Source organism: Cryptotermes secundus, unplaced genomic scaffold (assembly GCF_002891405.2).
Source record: "Cryptotermes secundus unplaced genomic scaffold, Csec_1.0 scaffold247, whole genome shotgun sequence".
Classification (NCBI taxonomy): domain Eukaryota; kingdom Metazoa; phylum Arthropoda; class Insecta; order Blattodea; family Kalotermitidae; genus Cryptotermes; species Cryptotermes secundus.
In genome coordinates, this window is record NW_019740656.1 from 3,474,938 (window position 1) to 3,491,399 (window position 16,462).

Sequence of the window (16,462 nt, forward strand, 5' to 3'; positions counted from 1 at the left end):
AAAAAAACAGAACCCTGAGAAATTAAAGAGTGCTACGATAACAAAGAGAAGCCGAGCGAAGCTGCAACAGGTAAGGTGACGCTGGAAGTTGCATCGCATCGCACAACAAGACGGAAACAGGTGAAGTAAGAAAGGAACGGGCATAGAAGGTCGTAGGGCAAAAAATCGTACGACTTTTTTCCGTACGACCGATGTCGCTGTGTGTGTTCCAGCCCTTAGATCGCTCGGTTGTCGTGACCGGCTCTCTACTACTTTAAAGGGGGGGGGGGGAATATTGTCAACCGTACGTTACGTTACATTACAGTGAGCAAAAAGTTGTTTATCACTTACAAGTATAGAAGTGACGACAGGTAGCCTAATTAACAGGAAAATGTGCGGATCGTCATGTGTGGTCCAGCACATTGTGTCTTCAAGCTTGACCCTCATCGCGACCCACGGAACCACAAACAGAACTGGTAACCCTGCGTGTTAGACACTGATTAAATATTGGTCTGTAGCAATTCTAAGTAACTGAGAAGACATGCCATGGTAAAGCAAAAGTCATTTCGAGAAACCTGAACATTTAGTTTTAAATGTTGTTACCTGTCCAAACTGAATGTACGTATAAATCTCGATTGAAATTTATGTTTCACGAACGGGAATATGGCTCCAATTTTGAACAAATTTCAAAATGACATTGAGATAACTATTGAAAATTCAACGTGAAGATCAGGCAATTATTTTCTCTAGCTGTGGTTTTCACACTGATAAGTGTTCCTTTGAAGAATTCTGTCTTCTTCGATGTGGCGTCGTGTAGATCCTGTGTGAACCGACGTTTCCGAGGAATATATCTCCTCTATTTTCAGAGTAGAAAAATCCGCTAGCTAGGAACCAGAGTGAGCAGGTGGCTGCAGACTGAGCCACCAGTCAAAAATACCCATCCCCTACTGGTGGCTCAGTCTGTATCCATCTGCTCACGTTGGTTCCTCGCTCGCGGATTTTTCTACCATGAAAATGTAGGCGATATGTTCCTCCGAAACGTCTGTTCACACAGAATCTACACGGCGCCACATCTCATAAGACGGCATTCTTCAAAGTTACCGCCGTGAAAACCTCAGATCTTACACATTTCCATTGATCAGTTCTTGCAAGTTTTAGCCCTTGAAGGCACTGGTTTCTCCGGAATTTTTTCCCCCAGGGTAGGAAGTCAGAAAATTCAATTACAGACTTGCGTTTAAACAGTTTAAAATTATTTTTAATAATCGTCCTAGGGTATTCATAATAGAGCAGCTCAAGACTAACCTCCAGATAGAGGCGTGCTGTGTTCAAAGAATACGTGACGTACCCCATCCAAGAATGACGTAGTGGGTGATGGCACTCGTGTCAGAGAAGAGAGCTAGGAAGATCAGGTTGTGTAAGTAAAGTCCCTCCATGAAAATCCACGTGTAGTTTGCTATGATGAAGTAGTTACAGATGGTCGTCAGAGCTTTGCAGTCCCAGTTCTGTTCAGAGAGACACACACAGAGCAGAAGTCCAGTTAGACATGCGCAGTATCTGAGATACCTGCCGCGGTAAGAATTTGTTTTGTGGCCTTTTGAGTTGACTCCGACTGGAGTGATGCTTTTAAGGAAGCTACTGTCTCCCTACTCTCCTGCAGGTTGCAGTTACCTGGAAGATATCTAATGCATGTATTTAATTAATTTATTTTTAAACGTAAAGCTATCGCTGTAACAGGCCGTGAAGGTTCATAGGGTTGTGAGACGTCGAGGCTCCCACATTTTCTAGAAAATCTATTCACAGATAGCAGTGAGGTTGTCAGCCTCACGCACCAGCCACAATTTTCCCCTAGAAAAATTCGTGGTACTCATCTCTTTTAGAGGTCGGGTCGATCCCAGGGCCATAGTGGGGCTGGAAGGATTAGGTCTACTGAAAAATCCAATTACCTTATCAGGAATCGAAAACGCTACTTTCCGGCTGGTAACATAGTGCCTCAACCAACTACGCTACTGAGTGCCCCAATTTAATTAATTTATATTGAATATTTTTATTATGATCTCCTGGATCATGACTCCGTGTAGTCTGGTGGATGGTTTTTGACGTATCAGAGGAACTGCACCATACTCTACTGTACGGTTCCATAAATTAGACGGTCTTAATCTAATGTATTTTCAAGTGTTCATGGCTCCGTGACCAATAATAACGGGTTCTGGATTTGATTTATTAACATTTTCTTTTGCAATCTCTCTCAATCACAATCAATTATAGCGCTATCACTAATCTACCCCCTTCACATATCACCAGGACACGCTCCATTTTCGTTCTTGTTCTCCGTTGTACTCCTTGTTCCCTTCTGCACTCCTCCAGCTGAACACTCAACTCGACTACTGAACTGAACTGAAATCCCAATCACTGTTCTGCTCCTGTTATATAGACTCGGGTCGTACCTCACGGAAAACACGTGCCACGTGTCAGAATGCGGGTTCATTTGCCCGCTATACGGCACTGGGCATGGCGCGGACGACGTAGGAAACATTTCAGCTATGAGAATTTTACGTTTCAAATCGAATACTACTACTGAAAGTTCTTGTTTTAGAACTGGTAGCTATGAAACATCGCTGTCTGGGTTATGAACTCACATTTCGGTCGGGCTTGAAATCCACCAAGCCACCTTCATCAACTTCTACGTCCTTGGCAAGTCCTACGCCCTTCACGAAGAGAATGTCTATCAGGAGTGTGATGAAAGCCCTCAGCATGAAGGACAGAAACAGATGAAGGTGCAGCATATTGCGAGGACAGCGTAACTTCCTGTAACAATGAAATGGACACAAATTGTAGGCCACAAGAACGGGTATTGGTTCCTCACTATGGCAGAAGTTTCTGTAGTGTTGAAGTCAAGATTCACACTATTTCTTACATAGTGGTCATCAGCGGTAGTAAAGTGTCCCAAGCGTGTGACTGACAAGTCATCTACATTAATGTTGAAGTCCAGAATGCGTAGAGATTTATTTTATGCATTATGCTACAAACCGGGAGGTCGCGGGTTCAAGTCCCGATGATGTCATTGGATTTTTTTCAGTTTACCTAATCCTTCCGGCCGCACTATGGCTCTGGGGTCGACTCAACCTCTAACAGAAATGAGTACCAGGAATTAATTAAATAATTTTCCTGGGGAGTAAAGCGCGGCCCGGGCGTAAGGCTGACAACCTTACCGCCATCTTTAAGCCGATTGTCTAGATAATGTGGGACCCTCAACGTCTCACAACCCTATGGGCCTTCACGGCCTGGTACGGGGATAGCTTTACTTTTTTTTTATAAGCCTTTATTATTACCGCCTCTGTGGTCTAGTGGTCAGAGTAACTGCCTACCGATCCAGAGGTCCGGGTTCGATTCCCGGCTCTACCAAATTTTCTGAGAAGTAGTGGGTCTGGACCGGGGTTCACTCAGCCTCGTGAGATTAATTGAGGAGTTATTTCAAGGAAATAGCGGTTCCGGTCTAGAAACCCGAGATTAACGGCCGTGGGGATTCGTTGCTCTGACCACGCGACACCCTCTATCCGTTAAATTTGACACTAGCTTCGCCGACAAGTGGCAGCCGCTCGGTCGGTATAGTTCGCTTGAGGACTACAGGCCACGGAGTTTTTTATAAGCCTTCATTATATGTCTATTAATTTCATGAACAGATTTACCTTCTCCTTTAAAACTTAATTGGCATTATTAAATGTTCACTTTAAATAAATTTGATTTTTGTTCATACTGGTCAAGTTTAATGCTTGCTTTTGCACAAAGTGTAAATTTTACCTTATATTTTTCTAGATAAATAGACTTACTGTATAAAAATATATTTCTTAAAGTTACATAGAATACGAAACTTGAATAAATAAAATAATTTTAGATAAAATTTTCCTTATTAATTATATTTAAACAAAACACATGCTAAACTATTTGTGCGTCTGAATAATGACGGCTCTGTACTCTTCACTAGGTTTGCAAACCCTGTATCTAAATATAGAATATGTATTTATTTATTCACGTTTTATTTTAGGACGCTATCAGTAGCTTACATTATATATAACATCTATTAGGAAGATCAGTATTGTACACACTCTGTATAATGAACTGAAAAATTTGTGAAACAATATTTTGAGAGATCATTCCGGAATTTGCTTAGAGGGACTGAGAAACTACGAAACTTCATTCAGGAGAGCCGGTATCCTGACCGAGATATGAGCTCGGAATATCCATAATGAGATGTAACGTTCTGTTTCTGTACAGAGTAGTATCTGCACTGTTGTATCTGCAATAAATGAACACTGAAGATCGAGAGAGTGATTCATAATCTCAAATAATATATTTGAAATAAATGTGTAAGCCGTTGTATTGTATGCCCTTCCAGACTTGTTATAAACTTACTTCATGACGCTGAGAAGACAGAATGCCACAGTCAGTGTTACCAACGAAACACTGTAACCCACTTGAGATACAGTTTTCAACACTGGTACCCATCTCTGCGAACAAAAATTTAAATTGAATTTATGATTTATGATCCATCATCCCTTCCGATTATTAATTAACTCTTAAATATTTATTAATTATTACAATAAAAGTCTATGAAATTTCAGCTTGAAATTGTTAATAACATCCTTCTTAAGAAATACCTGATTTCTTCGGAAATGTTGCGCACTACAATACCTACTCAAACATGCCTTACAATGCTATCATCTTTTGTTCCCATCCTTTACTATTGCCAAATCTGACAGCTAACATGCATACAGACTCCGTGGTCTAAGTCCGCAAGAGAACTATACCGACCTAGCATCCTCCTCTTGTCGGCGAAGTTAGTGCCAACTTTAGCCGATAGAGGACGTCGCGTTTTCAGCGCAACGAATCCCCACGGTCGTAAATTTCGGTTATCTAGAGCTGAGCTGCTGTTTCCTTGAAATAGCTCCTCAGTTATCGTCACGAGGCTGAGTGGCCCCCGTTCCAGACCCACTATCCCTCAGAAAGTCTGGTATCTCCGGGAATCGAACCCGGAACCTCTGGATCTGTAGGCAGGAACTCTGACCACTAGACCACAGGGGCGATCTATTTTGTGCAATCAGCCTTACAGAAAATAAGTTTTGTGTTGGTGTGTTTAAATTTCCTACCAGCATATGAATACTGGACGTATGTTAAAATACGATGTCGTGACTTTCTAATCATGACGTAACGGTCTACGTCACTAACTGACGATAACGTTACCTCGTCCCCAGTGTAGATGGAATACAGTATTCTTGATCGTAATGTATCTTACCGCCAGTAAAACAGAGTCCTCTATTGGGCCTATATGAACCACGTGCTCTGCGTTTTGTTGGGGGATACAGCCCTTTTCTTGTTTCAGGGACCAGGAACCGTTGTCTGCACACCATCTCATTGCAAATCCCTTCAAGATAAACAGATATATAAGTATTGAGCTACTGTAAAGGAAGTAAGAAATTGAGGACGGTGGCGTAGTTGGTTGAGCTACTACTCTACAAGCCGGAAGGTCTACGGTTCGATTCCATATAATGTTATTAGAAAATGTAAAAGGTAAAGCTATCCCTGTAACAGGCCATGGAGGGCCATATGCTTTTGAGACGTCGAGGCTCTCACATTATCTAGACAGTCGGTTCACAGATGGCGGTAAGGTTGTCAGCCTTAACCGCCGGTCACTCTTTACCCCCCAGGAATATTCCTGTTACTCATTTCTGTTAGAGGCTGAGTGGGCCTCAGGGCCTTAGTGCGGCTTGAAGGATTAGGTAAATCGAAAAATAAAATCCACCTCATCGGGAATCGAACCAGCGACATTCCGGCTTGTAGCATAGTGCCTCAATAAACTACTCTACCTTCAATTCAATCCTTCCAGCCGCACTATGGCCCTGCTGTCGACTCAGACTCTAACATAAATGAGTACCAAGATTCTTCCTGGGGGTAAAGGGCTGCCAGTGCGTAAGGCTGACAACCTGTGAGCTGATTGTCTAGAAAATGTGAGAGCTTCGACGTCTCACAAGCCTATTGGCCTCCATTGCCGGTTACAGGGATAGCTTTACTTTTTAAGAAACTGAGGACAAATTTAATTCGTTTCAAAAGCGATATTCACGACATCGAAATGAATGTAAACAAACCGAGCCCATTTAAATCTTAAACCTTCTGACATAATCGTGTTATAGTGTACCCAGCTCGAATCGGTAAGACCACATGGCGCCGAACGGGATGCGAAAGGAAGCCGTTGTAGTCCATTTTAAGGCACTGTCCGGGAAGTTGGCAGTATCACATGAATCCTCAGAATGGTTCTTATCGCGGCCGAGTTTCGAACCGGGAAACCTCGCGAATTCAAGTCAGAAGCGTTAGAGTTTGCGCCAGTATGCTCGGTTGTGCTTAATTAAGCACAGTGGCAGCTCTGAGAGACATGTAGAACATTGTAACATGAATTCAAGTGTGCTTACCTCTGAGACGAACCGTGCAATGTACTCAGGACAGGGTTCTGTTGCAAGAGTCCCTGGCAGGGCAGGCTTCCAGCACATCACACCGTCCCACATGACGTCACAGTACGTCGAATTTTCAGCAGAAACACCTAAAGGTAAATTTGCCCCTGTTCTTAACTAATTAAGCACTACGCTATGAAGACGTATGGGGAAGTTGATGTATAGCTCCACATTTCCTTGACCTCTGCATTAGTTGGAGGTGAATGGTCAGCTTCACGCCCCGGCCGCTTTACTCCCGGGAAAGAACCTCCGGTACCTATTAGATAGGAGGCTGGGTGGGCCCCAGAACCAGGCTGGACGACGTGGAGGAGAGAAAATTCTTGCCTCTACTGGGACTCGAACTCCGAACCCACGGTCATCCATCCATCAGCTAGGCGCTCTCATTACTGAGCTATCCCGGCTCATCTACAGAAACAAGTAGCCACTTTTATTCAGATCGCTGGCTTAGCTGTGGAGCATCTTCGTACCCACCACGATCATAATACTGGAAACTACGAAACTGAGAATATGAAATTTTAAATAATGAATTTACAGAGTAGTTTAAACAGAACAGTTTTGTATGAGATATGGGGTTCTGATGGTGATGATTATGCAGATTACTATCAGATTATCCTGAAGCCTGAGGCGGTAGCTCCCATCGAAACAGACGACAAGGCAGATAAAGGCAGTACGCCGTACCTCACGCGGTTAATCGTCAGCTTTCCACGACGATGACTCTAATTCAATCCCTGGTCAGGTCATGTGGGATTTATGGTGGTAAAAATTGTACTTGAGGTTTTCTCTGTGTAACTCCGTTTCCCCTGCCACTTATCATTTGTATTCATTAATCATTAACGGACGTTATGTTGCCTTGAGACGGAGAGTGTCGTAAAAAGAGCTAATTTAAAAAAACGTGTAAAGGAGAACAAAGATGTTACTATGAAGCGGGTTAGTTCAGTCGGTACAGAAAACTAGCCTGCGTTCTGAATGGCCAAAAGTCTGTGTTCGATTCCATGCTGAAGCGAAAGAAATGCTTTCCTTTGTACGAGATAAAGACCGACTATGGGGCTCACTCAGCCTCCTGCCCAATGAGTACAGGGGCCGCTTACCCCAGAGATAAAGCGGCCAGGTCGTCAAGCCAACCACTCGCCTCCGTCTGTTTCCAAGGTTATTAATGCATAAGGTCAGAGCAGGTTGGCGTAGCGGTAAAGTTCTTGGTTAGTACTGGCAAGGCTTTCTTTTCGAATCTTGTCCGGCACGTCGGCTAACATGATTCAGTGTTTTTCGTGGTTCTCCTCATTCTCTCCAGACAAATACCAGAATAGTACCTCGAATATGTGACGACCTTTTCCTTCTAAATTTCTTCCAGTTCGCTATAAATCTATCATCTCACCACTCGTAAGATAACCCATATAAAATAATGAGAGGAACTATACCTCCACTTCCCCATACTTCTTATCATGACGCTTATTTGTGCCGAGGACCTACTCTAGCGTTGTATTTTACCGTTTTTATTAAAGTAATTACCTAGATTCAGAAGCTATATATGTGCACAGGAACAGTGTGGTCGTACAGTTTGGTACTGACCTGGTTGGTGTGTACTTTGTGTGACGATACACTGCTGCTTCTCGATTTCCAGCTCTCGGTTTTGGTTGTCCATAAATGTCTTCAGCAGTTCTGCTGGAGTAATAGCTTGTCGTTCTGAAATGTTTGCGAAATAACATCTAAATGATGAAACGCAAATAGTGGCAGAGGAAAACCAGCAATGGCTTGAACAAAGGCTGGTGAAATACAGTAATTATAGGCTTACATCTTTCCACAAATTGTATAAAATAAAACAATGTAATTTAACACACTGATATATTGGGTTTCTGGGCTTTATCCATCGTCCTGGTTTTTAAGATAACAAATAAAAACACGACGTTTCGGAAACTGGATCTGTTTCCGTCCTCAGGTGAAGGAAAAGGGCTAGAAAGAGGGTTAGAAAGGGTTAGAAAGAGCTAGCTCTTTCTAACGGACCCAACAGAATAGGTGTTTCCCTTTTCCTTCACCTGAGGACGGAAACAGATCCAGTTTCCGAAACGTCGTGTTTTTATTTGTTATCTTAAAAACCAAGACGATGGATAAAGTCCAGAAACCCAATATATCAGTGTGTTATACACCATCGTCAGAATCCTATAGTAACTAAATGTAATTTAAGTTTTGTCAGTTCGTTATTTATAAGGGACTTCGCTAGAGATTACTAGAATCCACACAAAATATATTCCTACAAATTAATTTTGATAAATTATTCTATTTTACACAGTGTTGAAATAAAATCTTATAGATTGTAAGAACACAGTTATCGTGCAATAAATTAATATATTATTTAATTATTTCAGTACGTCTGACGATGTGTAAAATGTCTTTGAGATGTTAGCTTATGTTAGATTATTTAAGTTCAAGTTAAGTTCGGTTTCGTTACGGTTACGTATATAAATGTACTTACTGGCTGTTTTTATTCTAAAATTAGCTAGATAGGTTATTGAGCTTGCAAGTTTTAGGTGTAACAATTCTTGCTACTTCTAACATTTAACAAATTACAAGAAAATATAACTTGCGATTGTGCATTGTTACGTCAAGAGTGAAACAATGGATCGCTATATGCATTAATGTATTTGTATGCACGATTAGTGAATATCGTGTCCGTTAGGTAGGCTGTACAGGATCGCAAGGAAAGCTTGCTCAAAATATCTCCACCCGTGGTAAAAAAGAATGCTGTCATGTAGTGAGTAAATTTTTTTCTTTTTTCTTCCGTGAATATTTGTCGAAACAGTGTCAGGGTTAAATGACAATTGTTGTTTTATACCTTCTTTATCTGAAGCATAAACGAACCGGTTTGCGCGAAAAGTATGGCTCTTTAACAAAAGTCCTCTTATTATTGAATTTGAATTAAATATCATATAGAATAACATAATTTAATTATAATCCTAATTGATACTCTCACCTGATAAGGGTGACTATAGACGCTATTTGGATTGGTAACCGAATTTATTGAACACTTACAGAACGTAAATACAAATAACTACGACAGTCTCAAAATGACAGGCCCTGAAATGAAATTTATAGGACGAACGGAGAATTGCAGTTTGGTGAACTGTAACAGAAACGAAGACATTGTTAAAAAAGATAAAAATAGAATCCATATTGAACAATACTGCGAAATATAAAGCCAATTACATCCAACACATCGGTAGAATACAAAGATAATTTGTATAATTATGAACCGAATAAGCCGTTTGAAGAGACTATTTCCTGTCTTAAACATATCTGAGGTTACGTCATGTCTTGAGTGGGCAACCTTACGGAATAAAAAGTCCCGCGTGCTCTACAAATCTCCGGTATGGTGATTTGGGTTACCATCTCATATTCAGACTTGAATCTAGTAACTTTGGGGGCGGGGGGATGACGCAATGATCTACTTCACTATCTAATAATGACGGAACCTCAAAGATAATTTCGACTTTGCACTGAACGAATGAGGCCGTAATGGATCAACAAATGGCCCAATTCAATGACTGCTAGATGATCATAATGATGATGACGTTATTGTAAGCTGTTCGTACAAAGTTTCATCAAGATCCAGAAAGTCATGTGTGCCTTTAAGAGATTTCTGTTCACATGTAAAGTACACTCTATAACCTACACTGTACACTATAAAGTAATGTTTATGATTATTATCACATTTTCTCACAGTTATAATGTTATCAGACTAAATGAACCTTATGCGCTGCAATTATCAGAACCTGCCTCGTGACGGAAAACATCCGAGCACTGCTTGCGTTAAGAAGAGAGATGATAGAACACGGGTCGCCTGCATTGTGGCCTGATCGACTGTCCGTCTGCGTCCCGTCTGAACGGCGTGACCCCTGACTTGCCGGGATAGCCAACACACGGATCGGATTGTGACGTCAGGACTCAACACCTGCTGCAAACATGCGCTGTCTCACCCTAGTGTCTGAGTGACAAACAAGACTCTTACTGAAGGGTATTTCTGGGATGTGACGTAACAGAGAAATTCATCGATGTTACGAAGAAACATACTGTCTCCATCTTCAAGGTCCAAAACTAAGCCAAGTAACTAAGAGAGACAAGCAGCAAACCTCAGTTTACTGTTTATTACTTGCTCGTTATTTGACTGGCCACTGATGTTTCGAAGGAATTGATGTCTCCATTTTTGGAGTTGGTTGAGGCGCTATACTACAAGCCGGATGGTCGCGGGTTCAAGTCCCGATGAGGTCATTGTATTTTTTTCAATTGACCTAATCCTTCCAGCGGCACTATGACCCTGGGGTCGACTCAGCCTCTAACAGAAATGAGGACCAGGAATTTTCCTGTGGGGGGTAAAGGGCGGCCGGTGCGTATGGCTGACAACCTCACCGCCATCTGTGAGCCGATTGTCTAGAAAATGTGGGACCCTCAACGTCTCACAACCCTGTTGGGCCTCCACGGCTTGTTACAGGGATAGCGTTACCTTTACCTTTAAAAGTGAACCAAAGAAGTAACAAGCAAGGAGCAACCTGAAGTTTGCTGCGCGTGGCTTATTTTTAGACCCAGAAGTTGGAGGCAGTAAATCTCTCCGAAATGTTGGTGAACGTCTACAGAACTACATTGTGTAACATCCCGGACTGTAGAACTCTTTATGCAATGTTCTTATTGTTCCATGCAGAGCAGTATACATACAGGGGAAGCGCCAGGAGCTGTTGTCCAGAGGCCCCCACAAAACAGAAGTAGCGTATAGGGCCCAACATAAAGACATCGCGGATATAAGGCGACCCCTTTTTAATAAAAATATGATTTATTTCACAAAAATTAGTATGTCCATTTTTATGAGGGTAGTAAGCAGTAGTAAGCAACGTTTAATGCCTTAAATATAATTATATAGACATTTTCATAAATGTCATTAGAATTAGCAGTTACAGCTCCTCATAATCATCCTCTTCAATTTATTCTTAAGGGCCCGAAAAAAGGCGACCCCTCTTTTCTAAGCAGTATTAAAGAGAAGTAGCTCAGTAACCTTATATTCAGGCAGGGGTAAGAGGTAGCGTAGTTGGTTGAGGCACTATGCTACAAGCCGGAAGGTCGCGGGGTCGAATCTAGATGAGGTGGATTTTTTTTTTCAATTTACCTAGTCCTTCCAGCCGCACTATGGCCCTGGGATCTACTCAGTCTCTAACAGAAATTAGTACCAGGAATCTTCCTGGGGACTAAAACGCGGCCGGCGCGTAAGGCTGACAACCTCAACTCTATCTGTGAGCCTCCACGGCCTATTACAGGATAGCTTTACTTTTCAGGGGCTTTATACAGGATATCATATATATATATATATATATATATATATATATATATATATATATATATATATATATATATTTTATTNTGAGGTCGACGTTGTGATAATGAAGGATGATGATGTAATAAGAGAGGGCAGGGGAAAAGTTAGACGAAGGAGAGAAAATTTGGGAAGAAGAAGAAGAAGAAGGAAAAAAAGAGAGAACTGTAATAAAACGGATGGAGGAAAAGAAAGAGCAGTAAGGAGGAGAAGGAGATATAAGGCGAAATGGGATTATGAAATAGGAGGGATAAAAGGAAAAGTATGAAAAGAAGATCCAAGAAAATTATCTGAGTCTGAATTGAAAAATAAATTCATATCGACTCGAGAACTCGATATCGCCTGTAACCTTGGTATGGATTCTTCCGTGATGTTTAATATGCGTCTTCAAGCATAATGTAAATGAACCCCCCCCCCCATAAAAAGGCCCATGCAATTTTAAAACACTTGTGTCCCTGACATTAGGATGAGGTCGCGCCTGAGTGCTGTGACCCGCTTGGCAACAACCTCTGCTCTTTCCCCGAGTCATTCCAGCCTGTGGCCTTCAAGTTCATCGGGTGGCATCAGCTACCTAGTACCGGATGTCCAGTGTACTTAATAGAATCTGCATGGGATTTCTGACACCAGTTGGCTCAGCAAGCCTGTTGTTTACTCTTACTTTTCGCAATTAAGCCAGGAGTTTTCTGTCTGCTATCGAACAACACATGGAGCTGTTTGTAGCCTATACACTCAGGAATAGATCACCGGATAATGTAATTGAGGATGATATTTCCTTATTCAAAAGAAGGTATTAACGTTCATGTGTGTGATTCGATGCCTGTTACGTTCTGATGTTTATACTGATTCTGTATGGGTGGGAAACTTGGTCTCTGACATTAAGGGAGGAACATATACTGGGAGTGTTTGAGAACAGGGTCTTGAGGAGAATATTTGGGACGAAGAGGGATGAAGTGACAGGAGGTTGGAGAAAATTGCATAATGAGGAGCTTCATAACTTGTACTCTTCTCCAAATATAATTAGAATGATCAAGTGAAGGAGGATGAGGTGGGCAGGGCATGTAGCACGAATGGGGAGAAGAGAAATGCATGTAAGATATTGGTGGGAAAGCCAGAAGGAAGGAGACCACCGGGAAGATCGAGGCGTAGGTGGGTGGACAATATTAAAATGGATCTTAGAGAGATAGGATGGGAAGGTATGGATTGGATTGATCTGGCTCGGGATAGGGACCAGTCCAGGGCTCTTGCAAACACGGTAATGAATTCTCGGGTTCCATAAAATGCTGTGAATTTCTTGAGTAGCTGCAGATTTGGCTTCTCCTCAAGAAGGGCTCAGCTCCATAAGTAAGTAAGTAAGTATGCTTTACCGTGTCTCACGGTGTTGTCGCTTGCAGATTTACCTATACTTTTTCTTCAACCCTGAAGATGGGGGCGATACGTTCCTCCGAAACGTCGGTTAACACCACATATACACGGCGCCAAATCCCAGAAGACTGCTTTCTTCAAGTATACTAGCGGCCTCCGTAGTCTAGGGGTAACGTTCCCACCTCATGGCTCAAGGTACGCGGGTTCAAACCCGGCGGAGGTCGTGGAATTTTTAAGGGCGGAAAAATTCAGGGAACAAGTCCTCCGGGAGGGACTTGAAGGCGTGGGTCCCGTGTCGTAGATTTACGGCACGTAAAAGAACCTCATGTCACTATGAGACCTCTGAGCTAAATTTGGCCAAAAGTTTCCCGCCCAAAGTAGTTTCCAATGCCTCCGGTAGATGGGGAAGTATTAGGTACCCTTGCCAGAGGAGGGGCGACCTCTCTGACAGAAAGGGACTAACTATTAGATACCACTGCCAGTAGAGGATCGGAACCTCGCTGGCAGAAAGGGGCTGATAGCGAGCACCAGTACCAGTAGGGTATGGAGACAGTAGAAATTAAATGGTGAATACTGAAGTAAGTATACTGATTGTTGCGGTGTGGTTATCAGCATGAATAGATGATTATGTATGATTTAGGGAAAATAAAGTTGAACCTTTAGGCGGTCACGGTAGCCGAGCGGTCTAAGGCATGTACTGTCTTCGCTCGCTCGGAAGCCGGGATCATGGGTTCGAATCCCACTCAGAGCATGGATGTTTGTGTGCGTTTTTCTGTGTTTGTGTACAGGTAGAGGCCTTGCGACGAGCTGATCACCCGCCCAAGGAGTCCTACCGAACATGTGAGATGTAGAATAACCGAAGTGAACGGAGAAGTTCATGGAGGTAGGCCTAGGCCCACTGGGGCTGTAGTGCCAAGGGGGGGGGGGGAAGTTGATCTTTTACTTAATTACTTAAGCACCACGCCTTGAAGACATGTCGGGGAGTGGAGGTATAGCTCCACCATTCTTGACCTCGGCAGTAGATGTTGATGAGTGGTCGGCTTCACGTCCCTGCCGCTTTATCCCCGAGAAAGAACCCGCGATACCGTTTGATAGGAGACTGCGTGTGCTTTAAAACCTGTGTGGACGCTGTGGAGTAGGGAAAAATATTTCGTTCCTTCCGGGAATTGAACTCCGGCATTCCGACCCAGTAGCCAGGCTGTATACCGACTGCGCTATGTTCATCCACAATGTTAGGAAGCATAACATTTTTGTTTGGCAAGTGTTCTGTTAGTTTCAGATTTGCACTAATTTTCGAAGAGAGTCTTTCAAGCAGGTGACATGCAGGGTCGGATTTAAGAAGAAGCGACTGGGGCGGTTGCCCTTGGGCCTCCACAAAACAGGAATAGTATCCACAGCTTTTATTGAGACGTTTCTTTCTCTAAAATCACGAAGAGTTAGATCGTATTTTTGGTTATTATGAGAAATACGAAGAAGTGAACTGACATAACCTAAGTTTATTATAAATTTAGCCCTGATGACACACATAAAATCTTCTTCTCGACAAAGAAAAGCATTTATGAAATCTTTGAATAGGATTTTCCGAGGTTAGGCTCAATGTATCATCAAATTAGATAGAAAAATTACAATGAACTGTGAATAGGTAAGGGCATTGAAAGATGCTTCGTTTGTTTCTCCGGAGATGCTGTTGGTGTATCGGCTTCCGTGTAGAGACAACAACGAGAGTCTCAGTCAGCAGAGACGGTAAATCCAGAGATGATCGTAACGGGATATCTACAGTTTCATTTCTGCGATAACCCGCTAGTTGACAAGACGAACCAGTCTATATGTTTTTTAATATTAGATTGGCAGAAAGAAAATCCTCTCTTAGGACGCGATAAGCTCTTAAACTTTATGATGTATACAAATGATCGATCTCATTTGAGGGGTAACGTCTATTTTTTTGCTGTATCCAATTCCTCTGTATCGTCCCTTAGTAACACAACTAGTTTCTACAAAGTTGTCTCTTAGTGTAAAGTCATGAAACAATATTTGCCGTCATGCCTTTCATTTTGTGGACAATGGGAGATACAGTTACGTCAACAAATGCACGTATTCATTTTATGAAAATTTATTTTCACAAACTTTATTGTTTATTGTCCACTGTTTATGTTCTCTTGCGAAGTTACGTAACTGAGACTCAGATGTTACTGAGAGGAACAGCACAGAGGAAACTCTTTAGACTAGTAGCCGAGAAGTACTGGGGTCCAGTCTAGACTGGGACACGTGGTATCTTGATTGAGGCTAATTAGATAAGTTAACTGTATGTATAATTAGAATGATCACGTCAAAGAGTATGAGGTGGGCAGGGCATATAGCACGAATGGGGAGAAGAGGAATGCATATAGGATATTGATGGGAAATTCAGAAGGAAGGAGACCACTGGGAAGACCAAAGCGTAGGTGGGTGGACAATATTAAAATGGATCTTGGAGAGATAGGATGGGATGGTATGGATTGGATTGACCTGGCACATGATAGGAGCAAGTGCAGGGTTCTTGTGAACACGGTAATGAACCTTCGGGTTCCATAAAATGCTAGGAAATTCTTGAGTAGCTGCAGAATTGGCTTCTCCTCAAGAAGGGCTGAGCTCCATAAGTAAGTAAGTAATTAACTGTATGGACAGGCAAATTATGGGATAGTACTTCGCTTATGCCACAGCCGATTCATTACAAATCTTATTCGTCTATCATATATATATATATATATAAATTGGCAAAGCAGTGGTCAGTCTTGAAGTGGTGGCTGCAGGACTCCACGTCTTGAGGAGCACAACGAAGGAAGAAAGTAAGCTCAGTATCGTATGACAACTGAACCAAGGAATTTTGCTCCTTTCGTTTCTGAATAAGATACAAATTTAAAATTGCTTTGCTTGAAAGAATTGTATCTACATCTGTCTTTTCGACGTTAATAATTAGATATTTATACGAATACTACGATTAATACGAATTTAATAATAGTGCTAATTATACGCCTCGCTTAGACCCTCAAAACTTCGCTTTGAGAAGCCATGTTCTACCAGCAAGGAGTTATATTTTATTGGTGGTGGAAGTGACTATACATATGGGACATACGAATTACGCAATGTTTGGTAGTTCTAAATCTTTGTACGAGCTTACCTCGTATTGTGAGATTATAAAACATGCTAGGATTTGTGTAGGACTGAGTTTTACCTCTCTAAAATTTGGAATTTCTTGGAACGCATATGTCAATCCCCCTTAAGTATATATATA

General features: G+C 42.0%; 1 protein-coding gene across 4 annotated transcripts in view; it reads right to left on the reverse strand.

The window, feature by feature from the left end:
* LOC111872411 (parathyroid hormone/parathyroid hormone-related peptide receptor) overlaps positions 1-10,361 on the reverse strand; it is a 17,391-nt gene extending 7,030 nt beyond the window's left edge. The window contains exons 1-8 of one of the 4 annotated variants that reach the window (XM_023866288.2): positions 10,220-10,306; positions 8,046-8,159; positions 6,441-6,568; positions 5,270-5,398; positions 4,390-4,484; positions 2,616-2,784; positions 1,325-1,481; positions 331-461 (exon numbers count right to left, since the gene is read on the reverse strand). In XM_023866288.2, coding sequence (XP_023722056.1) covers positions 331-461; positions 1,325-1,481; positions 2,616-2,784; positions 4,390-4,484; positions 5,270-5,398; positions 6,441-6,568; positions 8,046-8,118 — 882 coding nt within the window. In that variant the 5' untranslated portion in view covers positions 8,119-8,159; positions 10,220-10,306. Of the gene's footprint in view, positions 1-330; positions 462-1,324; positions 1,482-2,615; positions 2,785-4,389; positions 4,485-5,269; positions 5,399-6,440; positions 6,569-8,045; positions 8,160-9,444; positions 9,489-10,191 lie in introns of those variants that run through there. The other 3 variants (XM_023866286.2, XM_023866285.2, XM_023866284.2) reach the window with 3 other exon arrangements.
* Between the last annotated feature and the right edge of the window lie 6,101 nt (positions 10,362-16,462).